Source organism: Malus sylvestris, chromosome 13 (assembly GCF_916048215.2).
Source record: "Malus sylvestris chromosome 13, drMalSylv7.2, whole genome shotgun sequence".
Lineage (NCBI taxonomy): Eukaryota > Viridiplantae > Streptophyta > Magnoliopsida > Rosales > Rosaceae > Malus > Malus sylvestris.
The window spans coordinates 5,492,850-5,511,182 of record NC_062272.1 but is presented as its reverse complement, the minus strand read 5'-3'; the positions used below and the strand labels follow the sequence as shown (position 1 = coordinate 5,511,182).

Genomic DNA, 18,333 nt, shown 5'->3' with positions numbered 1-18,333 from the left:
CTTGGTTGCTCATCGCCTTGCACGGGTTGGTCTCTCGGTGCAACAAGATTGTCTATGAGATGTTACTCCCCCAGCTATTGTCACTGACTTGTGGAGGATAATGTACTGCCATAACCGGCTCTGGATGTAACTCTTGTACTGTATTTTTCCAAAAAAAAAAAAAAAAAAAAAACAAGGCTTCAAATACAACTTGGAAATGAGAAAAAAACAATTCTCAGACGCTATCAAATGGCATTGAGCAATGGGAAAACAAGATGCAGATTTCCAAACGCGAATACCAGTAACCTCTCAAGCATCGAGACCTACATATCATGAATGCAACAATTCGGCCTCAATACTTGCGAGAACAATCAATAATCCTATACAAAAACGACGGCGAGTATCAAAATGTACAGCTCGGAAGAGATGGCCATCTTGATTCGAACCATTTATTGTTTCATTTTTTTTCTCTTTTCCGGGAAATTGGAAGGTGTGGTTCAATTGTGAAAGCAAAAGGACCTTCAGGGTCGACGAAGGACAGTCTTTGGTCGCTCATCGGCAACTTTCCGCTTTGGATTCAGGGAAGTACAGTTCTGATTTCTTTCCTATCTGGTCCAAAAGACTGCAATTAAACGTGAGATTTTAGCTGCAACCGGGGCAAGTAACATCCACATACAACGTAATCAAAGAGGACGTAAGTAATACATGGTCACGTAAGAAAGCATATTGTGTTATCTGTGTGTGAAATACAAGGGAAGGGATAAAATATTACCTCAGTTCCATAGCCTTTCACATAGATATTTGTGAAGAGTTCGGAGGGTTCTGGCATCGGGCTTTCCTGAAAACAGGAACAACAGACATCAAAAACAGTGTGACAGAATGATATCTAGTAACAATAAAAATACGGCAGCACGCGTTTAAAAATAAAAATAAAGATAAACTAATGAAATCAAATGACAGCAGAAAGTTACACTTACTTTGGCTTGAGCAATGGCTTCATCAACTTCTTTTCTTACTTCCTTCTCGATATCCTAAACGAAGAGTAGAGAAAGAGATAAATACATATACGTTTTTCTCATAGTCCTTATGGCATTCAAGCAGGGATCGATCCCCTGACAGCAAGATGAGAAACAGGAACGGGACCAATAAACCAACATTTAACCTCAATTATGGAATTTTATATCAAAATAGAAATGAAAGTAAATTTAATACAGAAGTCAGTATAGTTGAATAGGATACCTTTAGATCCTTCTCAGTAGCTAGATCATGAGCAAATATCAGCTTTCTTATTCTATCAATTGGATCACGCTCCTAGAAATTGCATCACAAAGTAAAATTATAAAAGACACTTGTAAAATTGTGGCACATAATCTCCAAAATAAGGAAGGGGGAAAGGATTTCAGTATGCATATCAAACCTGTCTCACGCCAGAAATCTCATCACGTGTGCGGTAGGTGCTACCAGGATCAGACATAGAGTGACCATGGTACCTGTAAGTGTCCATTTCAAGAATCTGACCACCAGTATCAGGAAGATTGTCAGGCAAAAAATATCATGTAGAGTAACAGCAAATTCAACAATTATAACACTTGAAATAGTTACATGAGTTCCATGATTGTATGAATAACAAATATGCAATTCAAAGCCTAAAAAGCTCTTGTACGACTTCCATATATCACATATATCACACAGAACACCATTTCAAAAAGACCAATTAATCTCTACGGTTCAAAGCTTGATCTAAACAAAACCCTGGGTCTGAATGAAGGTTACAATTCCTCAATGAACCACACAGGCTTCTCTAAGTATCTGAACAATTTCAAATTAGAAAAATGGAGAATGTAATACTTGGACCAAACATTTCATTTCATGCCCCTTTTCATTTCCAAAGCATTATATCTCTATTTACTTCCACAAAGGGTGTACAAATGCTAAAAAGGTCTCTTCAAGTAGAAAATGCATTGCTTACCCAACAAAGTACCGGAGTCCATGCAACTGTAACCCAAGTTTATACTAGAATTCTAAAGGGATTCTGCGTCAAATTTCGGAATGTCTGAAAACAGAGTTGCAATTTCTAAAACTAAAATCACAGTCATACATTTACTGTCAAACTGACCCCGGACTAGAGGCGGCTTAGACATTTCCCTCATACACAAGATTAATTCACAGATCACATGCGTGATAGTTCATTGTAGCTTCAATCTAATGTACGCTTAACCTACTCTGGCAGCATTTGCAATCACAAAGGAATTATCAATTATGGGTCCTCCCCCAAAAAGTCATTTGACATACGCACTACCTATCAGGTTTTGCTTCTATACGTGGGACTATAAACTAAAACAGTGAAGCAGATGTCCTAACAATAAATCAAATCATGTTGCCATAGTTTGCACAAAGAACTTTAAAAAAATCATGTCAGAGCAAACAACGGAGGAATAACTCACAATGGGTCCGTTCTTCAGAGCATGCTCCTTGGCAAATTTGCATGCCTGCTTTACGGCAAACACATCCATACCATCCACCTGAAGATTGGCCATAAACCATTCGCTAAATGAGCATAAACTCCTACTAGAAACAATAATCTGATTATCATCTACAATCGTCTACTCTTTGCAAATACTTGCATGTTATACCAATCACAAAACCAACATTTCTTCAATTAGCTAACGAAATTCAAAGAATGCACAAGCGGAAACCAGTAAAATTCAAGACTGAAAAATTCTATCTAACCTTCAAGCCAGGAACATAATCTCCACGCTTGTAATATGCGGGACTCTTCGCTGCTCTCCACTCGGCGGTACCCATTCCATCTGCATCAAAAGCACATCCAAATCATTCAGTATATGTAAATTGACAGTATCCATTGGATCAATCTTTTGTTCATGAAGAAACATCTACTTACAGTGATTATTCTCACAGACCAAAATCGCAGGCAGATCCCAAAGCGCAGAAATGTTAAGCGCCTCGAACAACTGCCCTTGATTGGCTGCACCGTCACCGTAGAGAGCAAACGTCACCGTTTCGTCCTTGGAGTACTTTTGCCCAAAAGCCAATCCACATCCCAGCGGAATCTGAGCGCCGACTATACCGTGGCCACCATAGAATCCAGCGTCCTTCTTGTAGAAATGCATGGACCCACCTTTCCCCTTGGAGCAGCCAGCCTGGCGCCCCATGAGCTCGGCGAAAACCTGCAGGAGGGTCCCACCGCGGCCGAGGAAGGTGCAGTGGTCACGGTACGCAGTGATGATGCAGTCCTTTTTGGTAATCGCGGCCTCCATGCCGATGGCGACGGCCTCCTGGCCGTCGTACAGGTGGCAAAACCCTCGGATCAGCTTGGCCTTGTAGAGCGAGTCGGCTGCGATCTCCATCCGGCGCATCAACGCCATGTCGCGGAAGAACGTCATAAGCTCCTTGGGAGTGGTCTCGAGCGTGCGCGACGGCGGCTCACAGTTGTGGGAGGTGAAGGGGAGGGAGGTCTCGAACGTGAGGGTGGTGGAGTCATCGGCGGCGGATGAGATCGGACGGCGGAGAGATGGGGTGAGGGATAAGGCGGAGGCGAAGGGCCTCAGGAGATTGGAGCCAGAGGAGGAGGAGGCTAGGCGGGATAGAGCCATATCTGACCGTTGGATCGTTCCGGCTGTCTGAGACGATGGGAGCTAAGAGACCGGTAAAAGAAAAATGAAAAGGGTTTGTGGAGAGTTCGGGAGATTGACAGTTGTATATCACGTGTCGTTGTATAAGAGATGGATATGCGTGTTAAAATGTTAAAAAAAAAATAATATTATTTTTCATCATTTGTATAAAAGTATTTTATTAGTGAAAACGTAAGCTGCCGTTTTTTTGTGGCGGAGTGATTTCTTTTGACTTTATAATTTTGGTATTATTTTATAAATTATATTAAGTGAATGTTTATAATTGAATTAGAATTAATTGACGAGTTTATTTTTTATCAGTGACATTATACCGTCTAAGCAAATGATTTCTTTAGTATTTTCTTTCTAAATCTAAACTTTTATTTATTTTATATTCCTGAGTCTATAGTTGTATCTATTTTTGTGGGTGTTCGTTAATTTAATTTGCACTGAAAAACTTAATTTTGAGTATTTGAGTAAAATATTCCGTACAAGTATTGGTAGCAGATGCGAAATGGGGTTTGGTGGAAGTAAGCAAAGATGCGCTACATGTGGTTTGGTGATTTGGTGGGTGGATATTATATGGTCTACGCATATTGAACGGCGGCTGGGCGGGCGCCTTATTATTATTTCTTTATTTTGCCAATAATTTGTTTGAGTTGATAATAAACAAATGATGGTCTATTTAGTCTTTAGCTCAAAGGCTATAAAATTCTCACATACTATTTATTTATTTATTTTTCATCATCCAATTGAGAAAATTAGACGAAAACAACGATTATGGTTGACTAGCAGAACTTAAAGACATCTCAATTACAAATTAAGTTGAATATTACTAGACGGTGATAATGTTGGGTTATCGAATCGACGTCGTCGAAATGAAGTTTTGAGAACCGACATTGATGTAGATGAAGTTGGTTTACCAATGTTTGGTTTTCGATCAATTCGGTGCATTGCGGATTCAAGCAAATAGTAAATACGGATTATGGACAAATACAAAGCCCACCCAGCCCAATACCATATCACGAAGATAAATTACTCATGAAGAAAACTTCTCCCATTACTGCAGGATCAGAAGGGATGAGTTTTCTCCATGTTGGGCGATACCAAATTATTTCTCCCATCTCTTAAGCGTAAGTATAATATCGTTGTTTAAAAAACAAATCATCTTCTAATTCCACAAAACAAAAAATCATTCGCTTCCAAGATTAAGAAATTATCCGTTCTAATCTAATCCTCCATACCAAATGATACTAAAGACGACACGATAAACATACAGACCAAAAATGGAAGATTAACGATTAGCTAGTAAAAACCGGGCTGGCTGGTCTCCTGGCCAAATCAGTCCGGCAATTTTAATGACCGACGCATATAAGTATCAACCGTAAAATTAATTAGAGCTTCCGATACGACATTAAGAAAGATTAACAAAAAAAATTGATGAATAAAATGACCATGCATCTCAAGTTTACAACACAAATTACCTCTATTTACATGAATGCGGCTTAAAGATCCGCACCCCCGTCATCCTCTCCTCAAATTCTTTATTAGGTTGGAGAGACGGATGTATGAGAATACACAGGTAATTCCACCAAAAGCTTTTTCGCTCACAGCGTCTCAAATTTTTCGAGTTTCCAGCGCCATGGTATGTAATGCTTGCAAAATGCTACTGGAGAAACAGGATGTAAACAGCATCACACATGGTTAGAAGGTTTTTTCAATTATATTAACTAAAAAACACTACCTAAACGATAGAAGTGTCAGACACCGCTATTAAGAAACGAAGCACATACCATATTTACTTGATGGTCAAAAGATGACATATCATGAGCTCGAAAGCAACCGCTGAAATCGCTCTACTCTACCAGAACCATTAGGAGACCTAGCCGGGTTATGGCATGAACCGTTCTGGTGCAAACTTTTCCTTTTCTTCTTTGTCCGAAACAGAAAGTCTTCTGTATCTAAGACGTACGAGACCTAACACACAAAAGTTTAAATGATTAACAGATGCAGAAAGGCCAGAAAAGAAGACCTAATCATAGAAAGGAAATCCAGAGACTGGCTCAATTTAATGCAAAACTTATCGTCGTAATGCACCAAAATAATAACAAGCTACATATAGGCAGAGGAGTGAATGTAGTACCTTGGATGAATGGCAAGCAATCTTACACTCCAGACCATTGGCGACTTTTAGTCCTTCCATGGCCTCACAGATTGCAGACAATTCATCACTATTATACTTGTGTTTGTTCCTGGAAAAAAAAAAAAAAAAAGCAAGGCATTAATAGTCATGACAACTCAACTTCAAAAACTCCGTACTGCCAACTATAGCAAACATACCTCTTCAAGAAGATCCCGGACTTCTCTTTTTTGTCAGGAAGAACTGACAGGAATTCATTATGCAGATATGCGGAAAAATTAGGGTCCATGGAAACAGCAGTCATTTCGGGCTTATCATGCCCAAAATCCATAAGCTGAATAGACACCCGGGTTGGAGAGGATGCCTGCAACGAAGAAAATAGTGATTATAGATAGAGTTGAAATTCCATTAGTGTAGATAGTATTACAACTTAGAATGTAACATACGAGACATACACATTCGATGCGATAAATGTTCTCATCGTAAAGAAGAACACGAGCATTTTCGTGATAAACCACATCAACAAATCTTCCCAGTTTTCTTGATTTTTCAAATGCATAAAGCTGGAAAAGTTTGTTGTCCATCTCATCACTGGCAACAGTTTGGAGCTGAAAAAAAATAGGAAATGAAGCAAAACTTCTGGGGTCAAAAAAGGGAGATGGGAAAGAAACTTGAAAAAAGAAAATGTACGGCCATCCAACCTGCTTAACGAGTTTGTAGATCAGCTTGTCTAATGTGAATAGAAGATACGATTGTGTCCCAATGATGGCTCGACAATCATCCTCAAATTTTGTATTGTCAGAAGAACCGTCAAGTAAATTGTAAAGTGCACTCATGAATCTGTATCATAAAATAAGGAGTTAGGAAATATATACACTTAGTTGTGAACAAACAAGGAGACCAAAGAAAAACTACCTAGCATAAGAATCTGAAGGGCTCGAATCATTTGAAGCAGCCCGCCACTTCCTCTCAGCAGATGATGAGTTAATCTTTGCTGATTGTATTCTCTCATATAATGTCTATCAAATAAGTGAAACAGTTGGGATACACATATATCAACATCACCATCTACAAAATTCAAAGGAAAAAAAAAACGATATTTTGACCAAAGTACTTGCATCCATTAGATTAGATATGGACAGTTGAGATATATACGAGTACGACCCACTGATCCATATATGATCTAATGGCTGAACTACAAGTACTTAAGTTTAAGTCCTTGTGCACCAATACACACGTACGCTTGTGTGTACGTGTCTTAATAATTAACCTTACTTGGTGAAGCCTGAATAGCACATAGAAAGAATCATTTCCGTAAAATATCCGAGAGTCCTTCTCCTTGTCATGTAAAGCTGAAGGAACATACTTTGCAAGAGGCTTCACGGTCAGGAGAAAACGTTCTGAAAGAGGCAAAGATATTCCATCTCCTTCAACATCATGGGCATCAGCCATCCCTTCAGCTTCACCTTCACTCTCGGCCTTAGTATCGTGCTCATCATTGTCCCCATCTTCCTCACGCTCTTCACGAGAACATTCCTCCCCGTCACCAGACTCACTTCCAGAAACATCACCATTCTCAGAGGCATTCTCGCTATCCTCCGATGACCTCGGAGCACTTTCCTCACCTTCATCATCGGCATCAGCTTCATTTTCTCCACCTGTCTCTCCAGCACATATTTCTTCTTCCCCATGTCTGGCTTGATATTGCCTGCTGATAGTACCATGCTTTGATTTTTGAATGGCCTCCGAACCAGCTTCTCTATAGTTTGCAAAATTATCCTCCTCAAAATCTCCATTTGGAGATATTTCGCCTTCTTCTCTTTCAATCTTGAAGTGCCTAGCAGACTCTTCAAGATATCTGAGACCTTTGGCGCCTTCTGCTATTGCTCCATTTGAGGAAATACCTGGTCTTGTAGAATCACCAACCTATGACATCAATAGGAACACAAATATGTTCAGCAAATATTTATCGCGACAATATAGAAATAATATCCAGTACCCACCACAAAGACCACTAGCATACAGTTTGTCAGCTATAGCACTATTTGATGAGTAGTAAATACAATCACTGAATTGACTTATCAAAAGCTGATATTAGAACATATCTTACTATATACAAGTAGACCACATACCATGGCATGTTTATCCACAAGATTTATCTAATAGCTGATTACAATGTATCTAACCTATACATTTAAGATAGCAACATGCCATATCAAGTTTATCATCTCAACATAATCAACGTACAAGGTTGCAAACTGCCACGTAGTTGGAAATTTATATAAACCCTAAATATAGCTGCAAGTGTCATACCTTTTGTTTCATTTGTTACTACATATCTTTCAGCTTTTACCAAAGACACTCACGATAAGAATCAACTCACCCAACACAAAGTGCTCCAAAATTCAGTGCAAAAACCTCTACAAGATTAATATTACACACACACTACAGGAAACTCTCTTTGTTCCCATCTAACCTTAATTGTTCAACATGTGCAAAGTTGGCTATTTTTTCACTACCCTTTCACCATAAGTAATCAAACTACTAACCAAAATTAGTTTCATCAAATATGTACCAACAACCCATACTGCCAATATCAACCAGGGTTCTCAAAACATCAAAGTTTTACCACTGTACCAGCCATACCTCTGATGAAGGTAACTCCAGCCCAACATCAACAGTGCCATTACCAGGTCTGGACGGAGTAGGACTATGCCCTAGTAACCAACGAAAAAAAGGATTTCAGATATCTAGTTGCAATTTCAGAAAGAAAAGTATGAAATAAATAAATAACAAAGCAATACGTCCAAGTAGTACGAATAAAAATTTTCAGTAGTTTTGAACGTTCTACAAACCTGATGAGTGTTCTAAATTAGTTCTTCCATTACTTTGCTCCAACCCAGTGGCAAGTGATACATTAGAATTCACTAATCGTTCATTGAAATTGTCTTGTTTGCTAGCCCCAGACGTTTCATCAGCTGTAGATGTATTACTCTGCACTTTACCTTGTTGAGAGGTATTGCAGAAAGTATCACCTTTACATGCAGCACGATCAATGTCAAGCAAACTTTCTTCTTTGACCCCATTAGCCCCATTTACTGTCCAAGTCCTGCAAGAACTTGACTGTTCAGGCTGAATGCTTTCATCACCATTTCTTGATGAATTTAACTGTTTGGAATTCGTTAAAGTAGCATCAGCATCAGGACTAACATCACTCTCTCCCGGACTCACAGAACCCCTCTTTACGGTAAGATTTTTTGATTTCACAACATCTTCAGTATCCTCTGCACCTTGAGGCCGTGTAGGAACACCAAGTATTGGTTCAAGAAAAGTTGTCCATATCTTCATAACTTTATCCAATTGTTCGGTAGTGCAAACTTCTCCACAAGAATATTTGACGAGTTGATACAGATCTTCATGGATTTCTGGGTCAGGGTACTCAAATTCCAAATTAGGAATAATCGGTCGTCTATTTCCAGCAGCAATAGCAAGAAGAACATCATCTTCCTTCCGCTTCTTCTCACTAATCTCTTTAATCTCTGCCAACAAGGCTGCAAAAGTTTGTTCCCATCAATGAGAGGAAAGTGGAAACGAGCAATAAAATCCATAAGTGGAAAGAGCAATTTCAAAAGAATGGAAGAATACAGAATCTCAATATTCTATACTAAAATGGAAGAGAAAGCTTGCTGCCATTATTAATTTGTAAAACTAAAAACTCTCAGTCAGAGAAAATAAGGAAAAAGAAGATGCAATTTTTAAATTACCTTTTGTGCTTAAGCTCTTGGTGTCTTGTTGCTTAAAGTAGAAGCTACGATGATCAAGTGACTTGTGATAGTTCTTGGCATATATATCAGCCCAAACTTTATTAAAATCCGAACGACACCTTGCCCACTCTTCTTGCTTTTGCTTCAAACGGGTCAATATGACAGGCAAAGCTAGTGGAGCATTTTTCCTCAACACATCCATCACATCAAGCCCATGGTCACCATATAATCGCTCAATGCACCTTAGGTTCAGAGCTAGAAAAGAAGAGACAAGGGAAAAGTCCCATCAAAAATATATCCCCAAGAAAAAGAAAATCAACACCTGAGGTTACATTACATAAGCAGGTATCTTCAATTCAGTCATTAAAATAATAACCTGTGAAGTGAAGAATATAACCTGTGAAGTGTTCTTCAATACGAATTGGACTGTCCATCTTAATCGTATTGTTGTTGACCTTTTCTAGTAGCTCTTCCACACGCTTGGTTGTTACATTCACGGACTCCAACAACATATCCAGTTCAAACCTAAGAAATATAAGAAAATGAATTACCCAGTGCCAAAGTCAATAGCTGGAAATCTTTACAAGCAATTGGTAATTTGGTGGCGCAATAAGGGCAAATAGTAGAAATAAACAGCATGACACAAATCTTTCCCTCTCGAAAGACAGATGCCAAAAACAAAAAACAGAGGTTCCCTGTTTGTAAATAAGCATTACCAAAGTGCAAAAATGGAAACATGAACCCTAATCACCGATGACAATAAATACAATTTTGAGGGAGGTGGGTAGGGTACAACCACCTTGAGTTAATGTTGCTAGAAAACAAATAAATAATGGGGAAAAAATGGTTGATATTGAAAAATATTTGACCAACCTGTCATCCTCACACCGAAACAGGCTTTCTTCATACTGGTTTTTGCGCATGTGTTTAAAAGAGTAATCCTCACTTCCAGAAGTAACGGATACCCAGTGATCATTTAATACTTCAGAACCAAGCTCTGTTCTTTGGCTAGCAGAAGGTATTGGATACTGCATGACATGAAAAGACAATTAGAAATATCAGTAAAAGCATCAATACCTCCTTAAAAAGGAAAACTAGATAACTGTCTAAGAAAGCACCACATACGTTCTTTGGCAGGAGACGATAACTTGGAGTGCAGCGCTCACAGTTGGAGAGGTCAAGCTCGTTAATGGGTTTTGCCAAATATTTATCCTTGCTGGTAAATAAACTCTTCTGGCCTCCAACTTCTTTATTTCCAAAGGCACCATTTTTATCAAGTCTATCTCTTTCTCGAGTTTCATGCTCTCTATCTTTAACCCCATCATCCCTTTCACGATCTCTATCCCTATCCCTATCTTCTACCTTCACTGATCTGGGTAAATGTCCTTCATTCCACAAGGATTCTGTGATGAATTAAGAATTAAGAGTTGGTTTGCAAGTCTATTGACAAAGTACAAAATATTTATTAAAAAAACTACAAACTAACCCTCAGATCAAATTTAAAAAAATTAATAAAAGGGAAAAAAATGGTTCTGTTGAAGACCATGCCAGTGCCCGAACTCTTATGATAAACTAAGAGGAGGATCTAGCTTATATGGAACAAAAAAGGGAACAAATCATGTTACGTACTTTTACTCATGACACCGGCAAGGAACCCATCTGCAGGACAGGACTCAATTAGATAGTGTTAATCACACATATATAGTGCAGGTAAAAGAATAGACTAGAACAATACCTTTCTTCTCACAACATGCCAAAAAATCATCGAACCCATCCATAAGTTCTGGATATCTTCCAATTAAATCAGCCACCTACACAAAGCAAAATTAGAGATTGTGTTCTGTAAATTTCCTTTTAACAGGTAAATAAATTATAACAGTTTATATCAGTATTACAAGTAAACAACTTACCAAAGACTGCAATTCAGAGCGTGTAATAATTTCCTTGCTATAAATATGAAGGCACTTCAAAAATTCCTGGTAATCTTCAGGATTTCGTAATTTCTCCTTCACTTTCTCACAGAAAGCAAACTCCTGGCCATACATACCTGCGATGACATACAATGAGTAAAAGAAGCTACTGGAGGAAGAACAAACAGGCAAATAGAGTGCTCATCAAAGAATAAAAGTGCACAAACAACTGATCATATAGTTGAAACTGACAAAAATCTTAACTTATGTATATGCAACAGTACTGAGCTGTCCAAGGTGTGACAGTCTTTACTTAACCCCCCCCCCCCAACCCCCAAATCACGCACACACAAACGCACATGGGAACAAGTCAAATTTGTCGATAGATATATTGCTATAACGTATTAATTTATTAATTACCTGATGAAAACCAACTTTCATCAATGGTTATGTAAATTAGTTCAAAAATATCATATAATTCTCACTCTTTGCAGAATTTTTATCATCATAAGAGGATGAAATGAGATTTGCTGCAAAATTTTCAAGGCCTTGCCCACCTGGCTGCAATTGTTCAGTGTCCTCAATCCTATGAGCAGATTTCCGTTTGTGAGAAAAACGCTGCATACTGAGGTCTCTACTGCCATCATGGTCAAAATCCCTATCATCCTGTTCTCTTCTTTCTCTGTCTTCTCTCCTCTCCTTCTCCTTCTCGCCACGCCACCTTTGATCTTTGTCCACTTTCATTAGAGCTTTATCATGGTCAGGATCAGGACGGTCAACACTGAGATCATGGTCAGCATAAGAACCCATGGTCCTTTCTTTCTGGCAACAATGAACCAGATGTTAGCATAAAAAACAATGAGACATCAGAATGAAAAAAATAAGTAATACAAGGGTGAGAGAGTGAGAATGGAAGGAAAAAAAAAAACCTTGTCCACATGCATTTGCCGCATAGTGGGCATCGCAGAGCTCCTATCACGGAGCATTGAGTTTCTATTAGGTGGATGAATGGAGGCTGTTCCTGTAGTATCAGGTAAAAAGTGAGTAAACTCCACAAGCAAGTCTGCGTGGTCTTGGAAAAGTGCAGCAACCTGCAGAAGTTCAAAGTGAACTTTTTAGAACATGAAATAAACGAACAGCATCAGATTAAGGAATAAGGTATGTAAAAGATGCATCAACACACCTCCTGGTAAACCTCTTGGATGGACTTGTTTTCCTTTCTGTACATATTCAGAATGTCTAAAAAAGATTTATAAACATGGTCGTCGCCTTGAAATCGTGTCTGCAGGTAGAGAAATCATTAGGTTACTAAACTTTAAAGCAACCAGTAACACCAGACTAAGCTACAAAGTGATGTTCCGACCTTAATTTTGTTCACGAAATTGATTGCTTCTTCAAATTCAACAGGCTTCTTTTGAGGAGGTTGTTGGTCTTCATCAAGTGGGAGGGTTATTTCATATCCCTTTGGCAAGAAGGTATTGAAACCTAATATTAGCTCTCGATGCCCTTTAAATAAATCCTTCACCCTCTCTATCACACCCGCAGTGTCAATTCTACAATCAACACAACACAAAAAAACTCAAGTAAACACATGCTCGCGTAAGCAAATTACCAAGTAAATTTCAGTATAGCATATAACATGATCGAACCTTGTGGCCTTGAAGTCTTTCATGACTTCAAGAAATTCTTCGTATTTTCCCCTGTTCTTGTCTTGAAATATATCCTTCACCGCTTTTAGATACGCTAAGGCATCATTTGTTGTTAGTTTTTGGGAAGCTGCTGCTGCTGCTGCCATCATCTGGGGTTGCCCAGAACTTCATTGCACAAAAAGAAACTTACTAATTAGTTAATAAACAAAATTCCAAACTCTTCCAGTAGATCAATCGCCAGAAAACAACTTTTTCATGTAAAATTGAACACCATCTTAAATTTTGTTTTTCATTAAAGGAAAGATAAGAAAATCCGCATACATGACAAGGGTAATAAGTTAAAATTTAAGTTTCTCCTCAGTCCACACCCGAGGAAGATTGAAACTTTCAGAGATAATTGGTCTAAAAACCTAACAAAAAACTGATCTTTCTGGGTAAGTCACGCTTAACCGGTTAATTTCGTAGCCTCAAACTGATAAATTAACATTTAATTTTAAAATTAAAAGCACACGCAGTAAATCAACAAGCACGAAGTCACCAAATTCGACCAATAATCAACTTAATCTCATAATTAAAAAGCATGTTCTACGATAATCAAACACGAGAGTTAAAAAATAATTAATACAAAAACAAAAATTAAAACAATAATGAGAAGAGAATACAAGGAGATGAAGAACTTACGGCTCTCCTCGAGCGGAAACCATGGGGCGCTTGAGTTGCGAGCTCATAAAAACGTCGTCTCTGGACCTCTTCATCTCCGTCGTCGCCGCTGCCGCCGCCAACTCTTCCTCTCCTCAGCCACAAATCATGCTTCAAACTGCGATTCAACACCAACTCCCTCATTCAAACACAAGCAACAAGCACAGAGCAGATCTAAAACCAAAAACCAAAAACCAAAAATTCAAACGCAAAACTCGACGAAAAGCTACATACAAGCACCACAATTCCAATCCCAGAGCTCCGAGCAGATCACCTCTCCGACGCCAAAATCCTAACCACAAAACAAAACCACACAGTAATTAACATTTACTTGAAGGTAAAGCAATGCTCAGATAAAATTTTCTCAAATATTCCCGAGAAAATCAGGAAACGAAGATTACGAAGAGATCGTCGAGTCGTCAAACAGCCGAAGTCTTCTTCCGCAACGAGCTCTTCTCCCAACTCCGAACAAAAAACGCAGACGAAACCTTTCGCTGCGGATATTGTTGTGATTCTCTGAAGGCGCAGCGAGGGAAGACGAAGCCAAATTATAAAACTTCTCCCCTTATGTTTTTTTTTTTTCTTTTTTATCTTTCTCGAGAAACAAACAGAAAAAAACAGAGAGAAAATAGAGAGAGGGAGAGAAGAGGATGAGTTTAAGAAAATGTGGTTTATATAATATTAGGGATATAAATATAAACGCCGCTCTCTCCTCCTACAGAGACAAGGAAAAAACATTGGGGTTAATTTTCCGGTCACATTAGGGATGGTTTTACCGGCTTTAGGCGGTTAACTCTCTTCCACGTCATGAAAAATTAGGGATTTGGGTATCGATTAGGAGGTGATTAACTACTCAAAGCATGGACTAATCGCAAAGGGGTAGTGGCAATTTGAGTGATTGAGTGGAGGTGTTGGGGGTAAATGCGTCAAAGGGATTTTGAATTGATTTTGGGCATGCTTTGCTTTTTGGGGATTTAGGGTTTGGGCAAAGGCCGCAGAATTTTTTTTTTTTTTTAATTTTAATTTTTGATAGATTTTGATTTATGGGTGCTGCTGGTTTGGTGTGAACCTGTGAGTGGTTGTAGCAAATGGAAGTGGGTTTTTTCTAGATCATGATTTTTGATCATGATATTGCGTCTAACAAATTGATTGTGAGAGACTAATAATGTAATATAGCTTTGTAATCAATTTTTATTTTGTTTTTTTAGCTTAGCCTTGAAATTGTCCGTTTTTGTTACACGTGTTGGAAATTGTTCAATGACTAATCTCTGAGCGCGCGCTTAAGCGCGTATCAAGTGATTTTATCGTCCTTTGCTGGCTTTTATTTGTTTGTCATATTTGGATTCTCTTTTTTTTTTTTTTTTTTTTTTTTTTGCTCTGACTTGAAATTGTCTGTTTTCATTATACGTGTTGGAAATCACAAAATGACTAGTCTCTCTGCACGCGCTTACATGCTTATCAAGTTGTTTTATTGTCTTTTGCTGGCTTTTATTTGATTGTGTTCTAAAAGTAACAATAAATTAGAATTCTCACTATGGAAGAAACGTGGACTTGTTTTTGCCATTTGACCGTGTTTAAATTTAATGGATTCTCCTTCCCATAGTATTTTAGCTAAGTGATGACATTACCATAAGGGATTTTTACCACGTGTACTCGTAAAAGTGGATGTAGTTCTCAATTTAAATTAGTTTAAAGTGGGGTGCAGTAAATGATGAAATGCTTTTGGAAGTAGAAAATAAGCGTAGATCCAAATATTTCCGAATATATCAACCATTGGAATACATATTGATGTAGATGAAGAAAAAAAGATAGATAATGACGTGACTGCAATTTGACTTTTGAAAACTGAGATGGGCTGGCTGAGCTCAAGTTGTGACGCTTTGGTTTTAAGCGGAAGCTATGGCATCCAAACAGGGTCCTAGGATCCAAACCGAACTCAACTACGCAGTTGACTATTGGCATGTGAAGTAAGACTTGCTGTCTTGGTCCAAATCTGACACTGAAAAGAAGGCCCAAATTGGGCAATTGGATAAAGCCCAATAAGAAAGTCATGGATTAACCAAGAGGCCCAATGGACTTTGAAACCCATTCTTTATATGTTTATTTATTTGGAATCGAGAAGTCAATATTAGAATGAGTATACGGATCAACTGCTTTTTAATGAATCTAATTTATGATTTTTTTTTTTAAAGTACAAGATTACATATTGCAATGTGGAAATATACTTGTTTTTTCTATGTATGTGATTGTAAATGCAAGGGAAGACATAATCGAATTTATTTCGATACTCATTCGAAATAAGTAAATTTTTCCTTAATGACGTTGTAAGTATGTATTTGATTGATACAACTCAACAATAATAGTTTCAACACGCTGAGACCATGATGTGCTGTTGTAATCTCTTTTCATTGCAAAGGACGTTGTAAGTATGTTTTTTCAGAATTCATTTGGATTTTTACTAAGAATTGATTTTAAAAACATTTTCATAAAAAATATTTTTAATTATTTTAAAAACACATTCAAACGAGCAATAAGAGTTTTCAACTTTTCATAATCTTGAGCGCAAAGGTGATTCAAACAAATAATCTCGAGAGCAAAGGTGATACGCGTTTTGTCTAAGTTCATTGTAGGCTGGGCTATACAGCTACATTCCGCATTCAGATAGTTAAGAAGCCTAGCCCATATTTTGGACTCTTCGCACAGTGAGAAGCCCCATTTTTCTTAGGAAACTTTAACGAAAAGCACCCGGTACTGTTTACTTTAACGAAAAACCACATTTTTACATTAAAAAGTCAATCCTGGTACTATTCACTTTACCCTTTATTTTGTCCTTATCATTAAAACTCAAAGTTTTCAAACCCTTTTCATTAGTTTTCTTTTTTTCTTATGGGCAGTACCTATAGGCTTTAACTCCATGGCATACGGAACAAGTCCAACAAGTCTTCGCAGTCCAACTGATTTTTTTTCGAAAAAAAAATATTAATGAATTAAGAACGTTCGCTGATTAGAATATTTCCAAATAAGATGTCAATTTAAGCATAAAATTTAAATTTAATAGCCTATGTGGCACTTTGACATCTTTCAAAGTTTTGTTTTTCATCCGACATGTCAAATTGAGCTATTATTTTATTATTTATTTATTATAATAAATTTATTAAATAAATAATAATAATAATAATAAAATGTATTTAATAATCAATTAAAATAAATTATTTGAAGCTGCCGTCAATTTTGGCAGCAATTGCAAGAGTGAGGGGTAGAAAACCATGTCATTCATATTAGATTAAACTTGGAAAGCATTGTTGTTATGTTTTTTGACTGTTAGTATTGATTTGAACATTTTGACATTTTTTTTTTTTAAATGCTGTTAGATATGCAGCCAAAATCAGTGGATGATTGTTGTCCTTGTGTTTCATCCTCCATGTGGAATTATTAACATATTGTTCCGATTCCTAATCATAGGGAGGCAAGACCCTCAAGTCTTTTAAGTCAATAGTGGACGTCCATGCACAGCTTTCGCTTTCGTGAAGTCCTAATTTTAATATGGCACAATTATTTGATCAATTGTATAAATTTAGCTAACATGTGAAATCAAACTCCCAAGTGTGTTATTATTGATTCAGCTGAAATTATAATAAATCAAGTATTCGTCCTATAATATGTTTCACAATGACTTATTTTCGTCCTATACTATGCTTGACAATGTCTTATACTGTTTGAGGTACCCCACACTAAGAATGATAGGACTAATCCTCCCTAAAAAGCTCCCACACTAAGAATGATAGGACTAATCCTCCCTAAAAAGCTAAGAGCATTTGGCTCATTCTTGGCCATAGCCAAATGACACACATCCGATTCCAAAGCTTTCAATAAGGAATTAATCACTAGTATTTTTGTCATTTGTGGTTCGAACACTTGGATAAGGGAGCAAACTTGACATGAAATTCTACCGCATTTCCACACGTACTTGATGTGGTTATAAACCCTTCCCTTATATGTACGTATATATGTATATATATATATATGTATGTATGTGTGTATATTGTGACAACAAAGTGGAGAATGTTTTTGTGGCGAAGCATTGCCCTATATGATCTGATGCCTCCTAATTCCTAAATACCAATCAAGCCAAACAAGAAAATAAACATATATGGTCCATATAAACTGTTCAATCGACTTGGCCTATCATTCTAGTTCGTACAAAATTCCCGCTGCATATGAGATTGTCGTCTGTGACAAGGAAAACACAAAACACATGGAATGGAAGAAACGACATGCGATGGATGGATTAATAGATTGGAAGAAAAGTCGATATCGATGGTCTTGGTCTATATTTTGGCCTGCCAGCCCATGTGAAGGGCCGCCGAGCAATCCCAAGTTATCATCCAAGGACAATGGTTCTCTCTCAGATGGGGTCTGCCTCACCTCTCAGCCAAACAATATGGCCGCTACTGCCCCTTGCATGCACAGCATGCATGCATGGACCACACACCACACCATGCAGTCCATGCACAGGCGTCCAATATCCAATATATCCACTTACATTTTAGTTCGATCGTT

At 37.8% G+C, this 18,333-nt stretch overlaps 2 protein-coding genes across 4 annotated transcripts; both read right to left on the bottom strand.

The window, feature by feature from the left end:
* Window positions 1–211: 211 nt before the first annotated feature.
* On the bottom strand, window positions 212–3,702 carry LOC126596138 (pyruvate dehydrogenase E1 component subunit alpha, mitochondrial). Its single transcript, XM_050262629.1, has 8 exons — window positions 2,882–3,702; window positions 2,710–2,789; window positions 2,424–2,501; window positions 1,397–1,492; window positions 1,219–1,290; window positions 957–1,010; window positions 752–817; window positions 212–601 (listed from the first exon to the last, which is right to left on the bottom strand). Exons 1-8 carry the CDS (start codon window positions 3,591–3,593, stop codon window positions 557–559), a joined length of 1,203 nt encoding a protein of 400 aa, XP_050118586.1. The 5' UTR covers window positions 3,594–3,702; the 3' UTR covers window positions 212–556.
* A 1,281-nt stretch (window positions 3,703–4,983) lies between these two features.
* On the bottom strand, window positions 4,984–14,434 carry LOC126596131 (paired amphipathic helix protein Sin3-like 4). 3 transcript variants are annotated; one of them, XM_050262618.1, is made up of 25 exons: window positions 14,175–14,434; window positions 14,008–14,065; window positions 13,756–13,891; window positions 13,075–13,239; window positions 12,789–12,978; window positions 12,609–12,707; window positions 12,355–12,516; window positions 11,983–12,247; window positions 11,426–11,562; window positions 11,251–11,326; window positions 11,145–11,174; window positions 10,641–10,918; window positions 10,389–10,543; window positions 9,913–10,040; window positions 9,516–9,770; window positions 8,607–9,302; window positions 8,398–8,468; window positions 7,027–7,677; window positions 6,667–6,770; window positions 6,453–6,591; window positions 6,207–6,359; window positions 5,952–6,115; window positions 5,755–5,863; window positions 5,405–5,588; window positions 4,984–5,280 (listed from the first exon to the last, which is right to left on the bottom strand). In XM_050262618.1, exons 3-24 carry the CDS (start codon window positions 13,827–13,829, stop codon window positions 5,436–5,438), a joined length of 4,254 nt encoding a protein of 1,417 aa, XP_050118575.1. In that variant the 5' UTR covers window positions 13,830–13,891; window positions 14,008–14,065; window positions 14,175–14,434; the 3' UTR covers window positions 4,984–5,280; window positions 5,405–5,435. The 3 variants fall into 3 exon arrangements, with proteins under 3 accessions (XP_050118575.1, XP_050118578.1, XP_050118579.1); XM_050262621.1 differs by having other exon boundaries at window positions 4,984–5,277; XM_050262622.1 differs by lacking the exon at window positions 11,145–11,174.
* Window positions 14,435–18,333: the final 3,899 nt, after the last annotated feature.

Coding starts and splice junctions, on each gene's coding strand:
- LOC126596138 (XM_050262629.1), bottom strand. CDS start 3,593: ATGGCTCTATCCCGCCTAGCCTCCTCCTCCTCTGGCTCCAATCTCCTG. Junction 2,790..2,881: donor GGTCTGTGAGAATAATCACT/GTAAGTAGATGT, acceptor CTTTTGATGCAG/ATGGAATGGGTACCGCCGAG. Junction 1,291..1,396: donor AGATTTCTGGCGTGAGACAG/GTTTGATATGCA, acceptor TGCAATTTCTAG/GAGCGTGATCCAATTGATAG.
- LOC126596131 (XM_050262618.1), bottom strand. CDS start 13,829: ATGAAGAGGTCCAGAGACGACGTTTTTATGAGCTCGCAACTCAAGCGC. Junction 13,240..13,755: donor GTTTCCGCTCGAGGAGAGCC/GTAAGTTCTTCA, acceptor TGTGCAATGAAG/TTCTGGGCAACCCCAGATGA. Junction 12,248..12,354: donor GGCAAATGCATGTGGACAAG/GTTTTTTTTTTT, acceptor CATTGTTGCCAG/AAAGAAAGGACCATGGGTTC.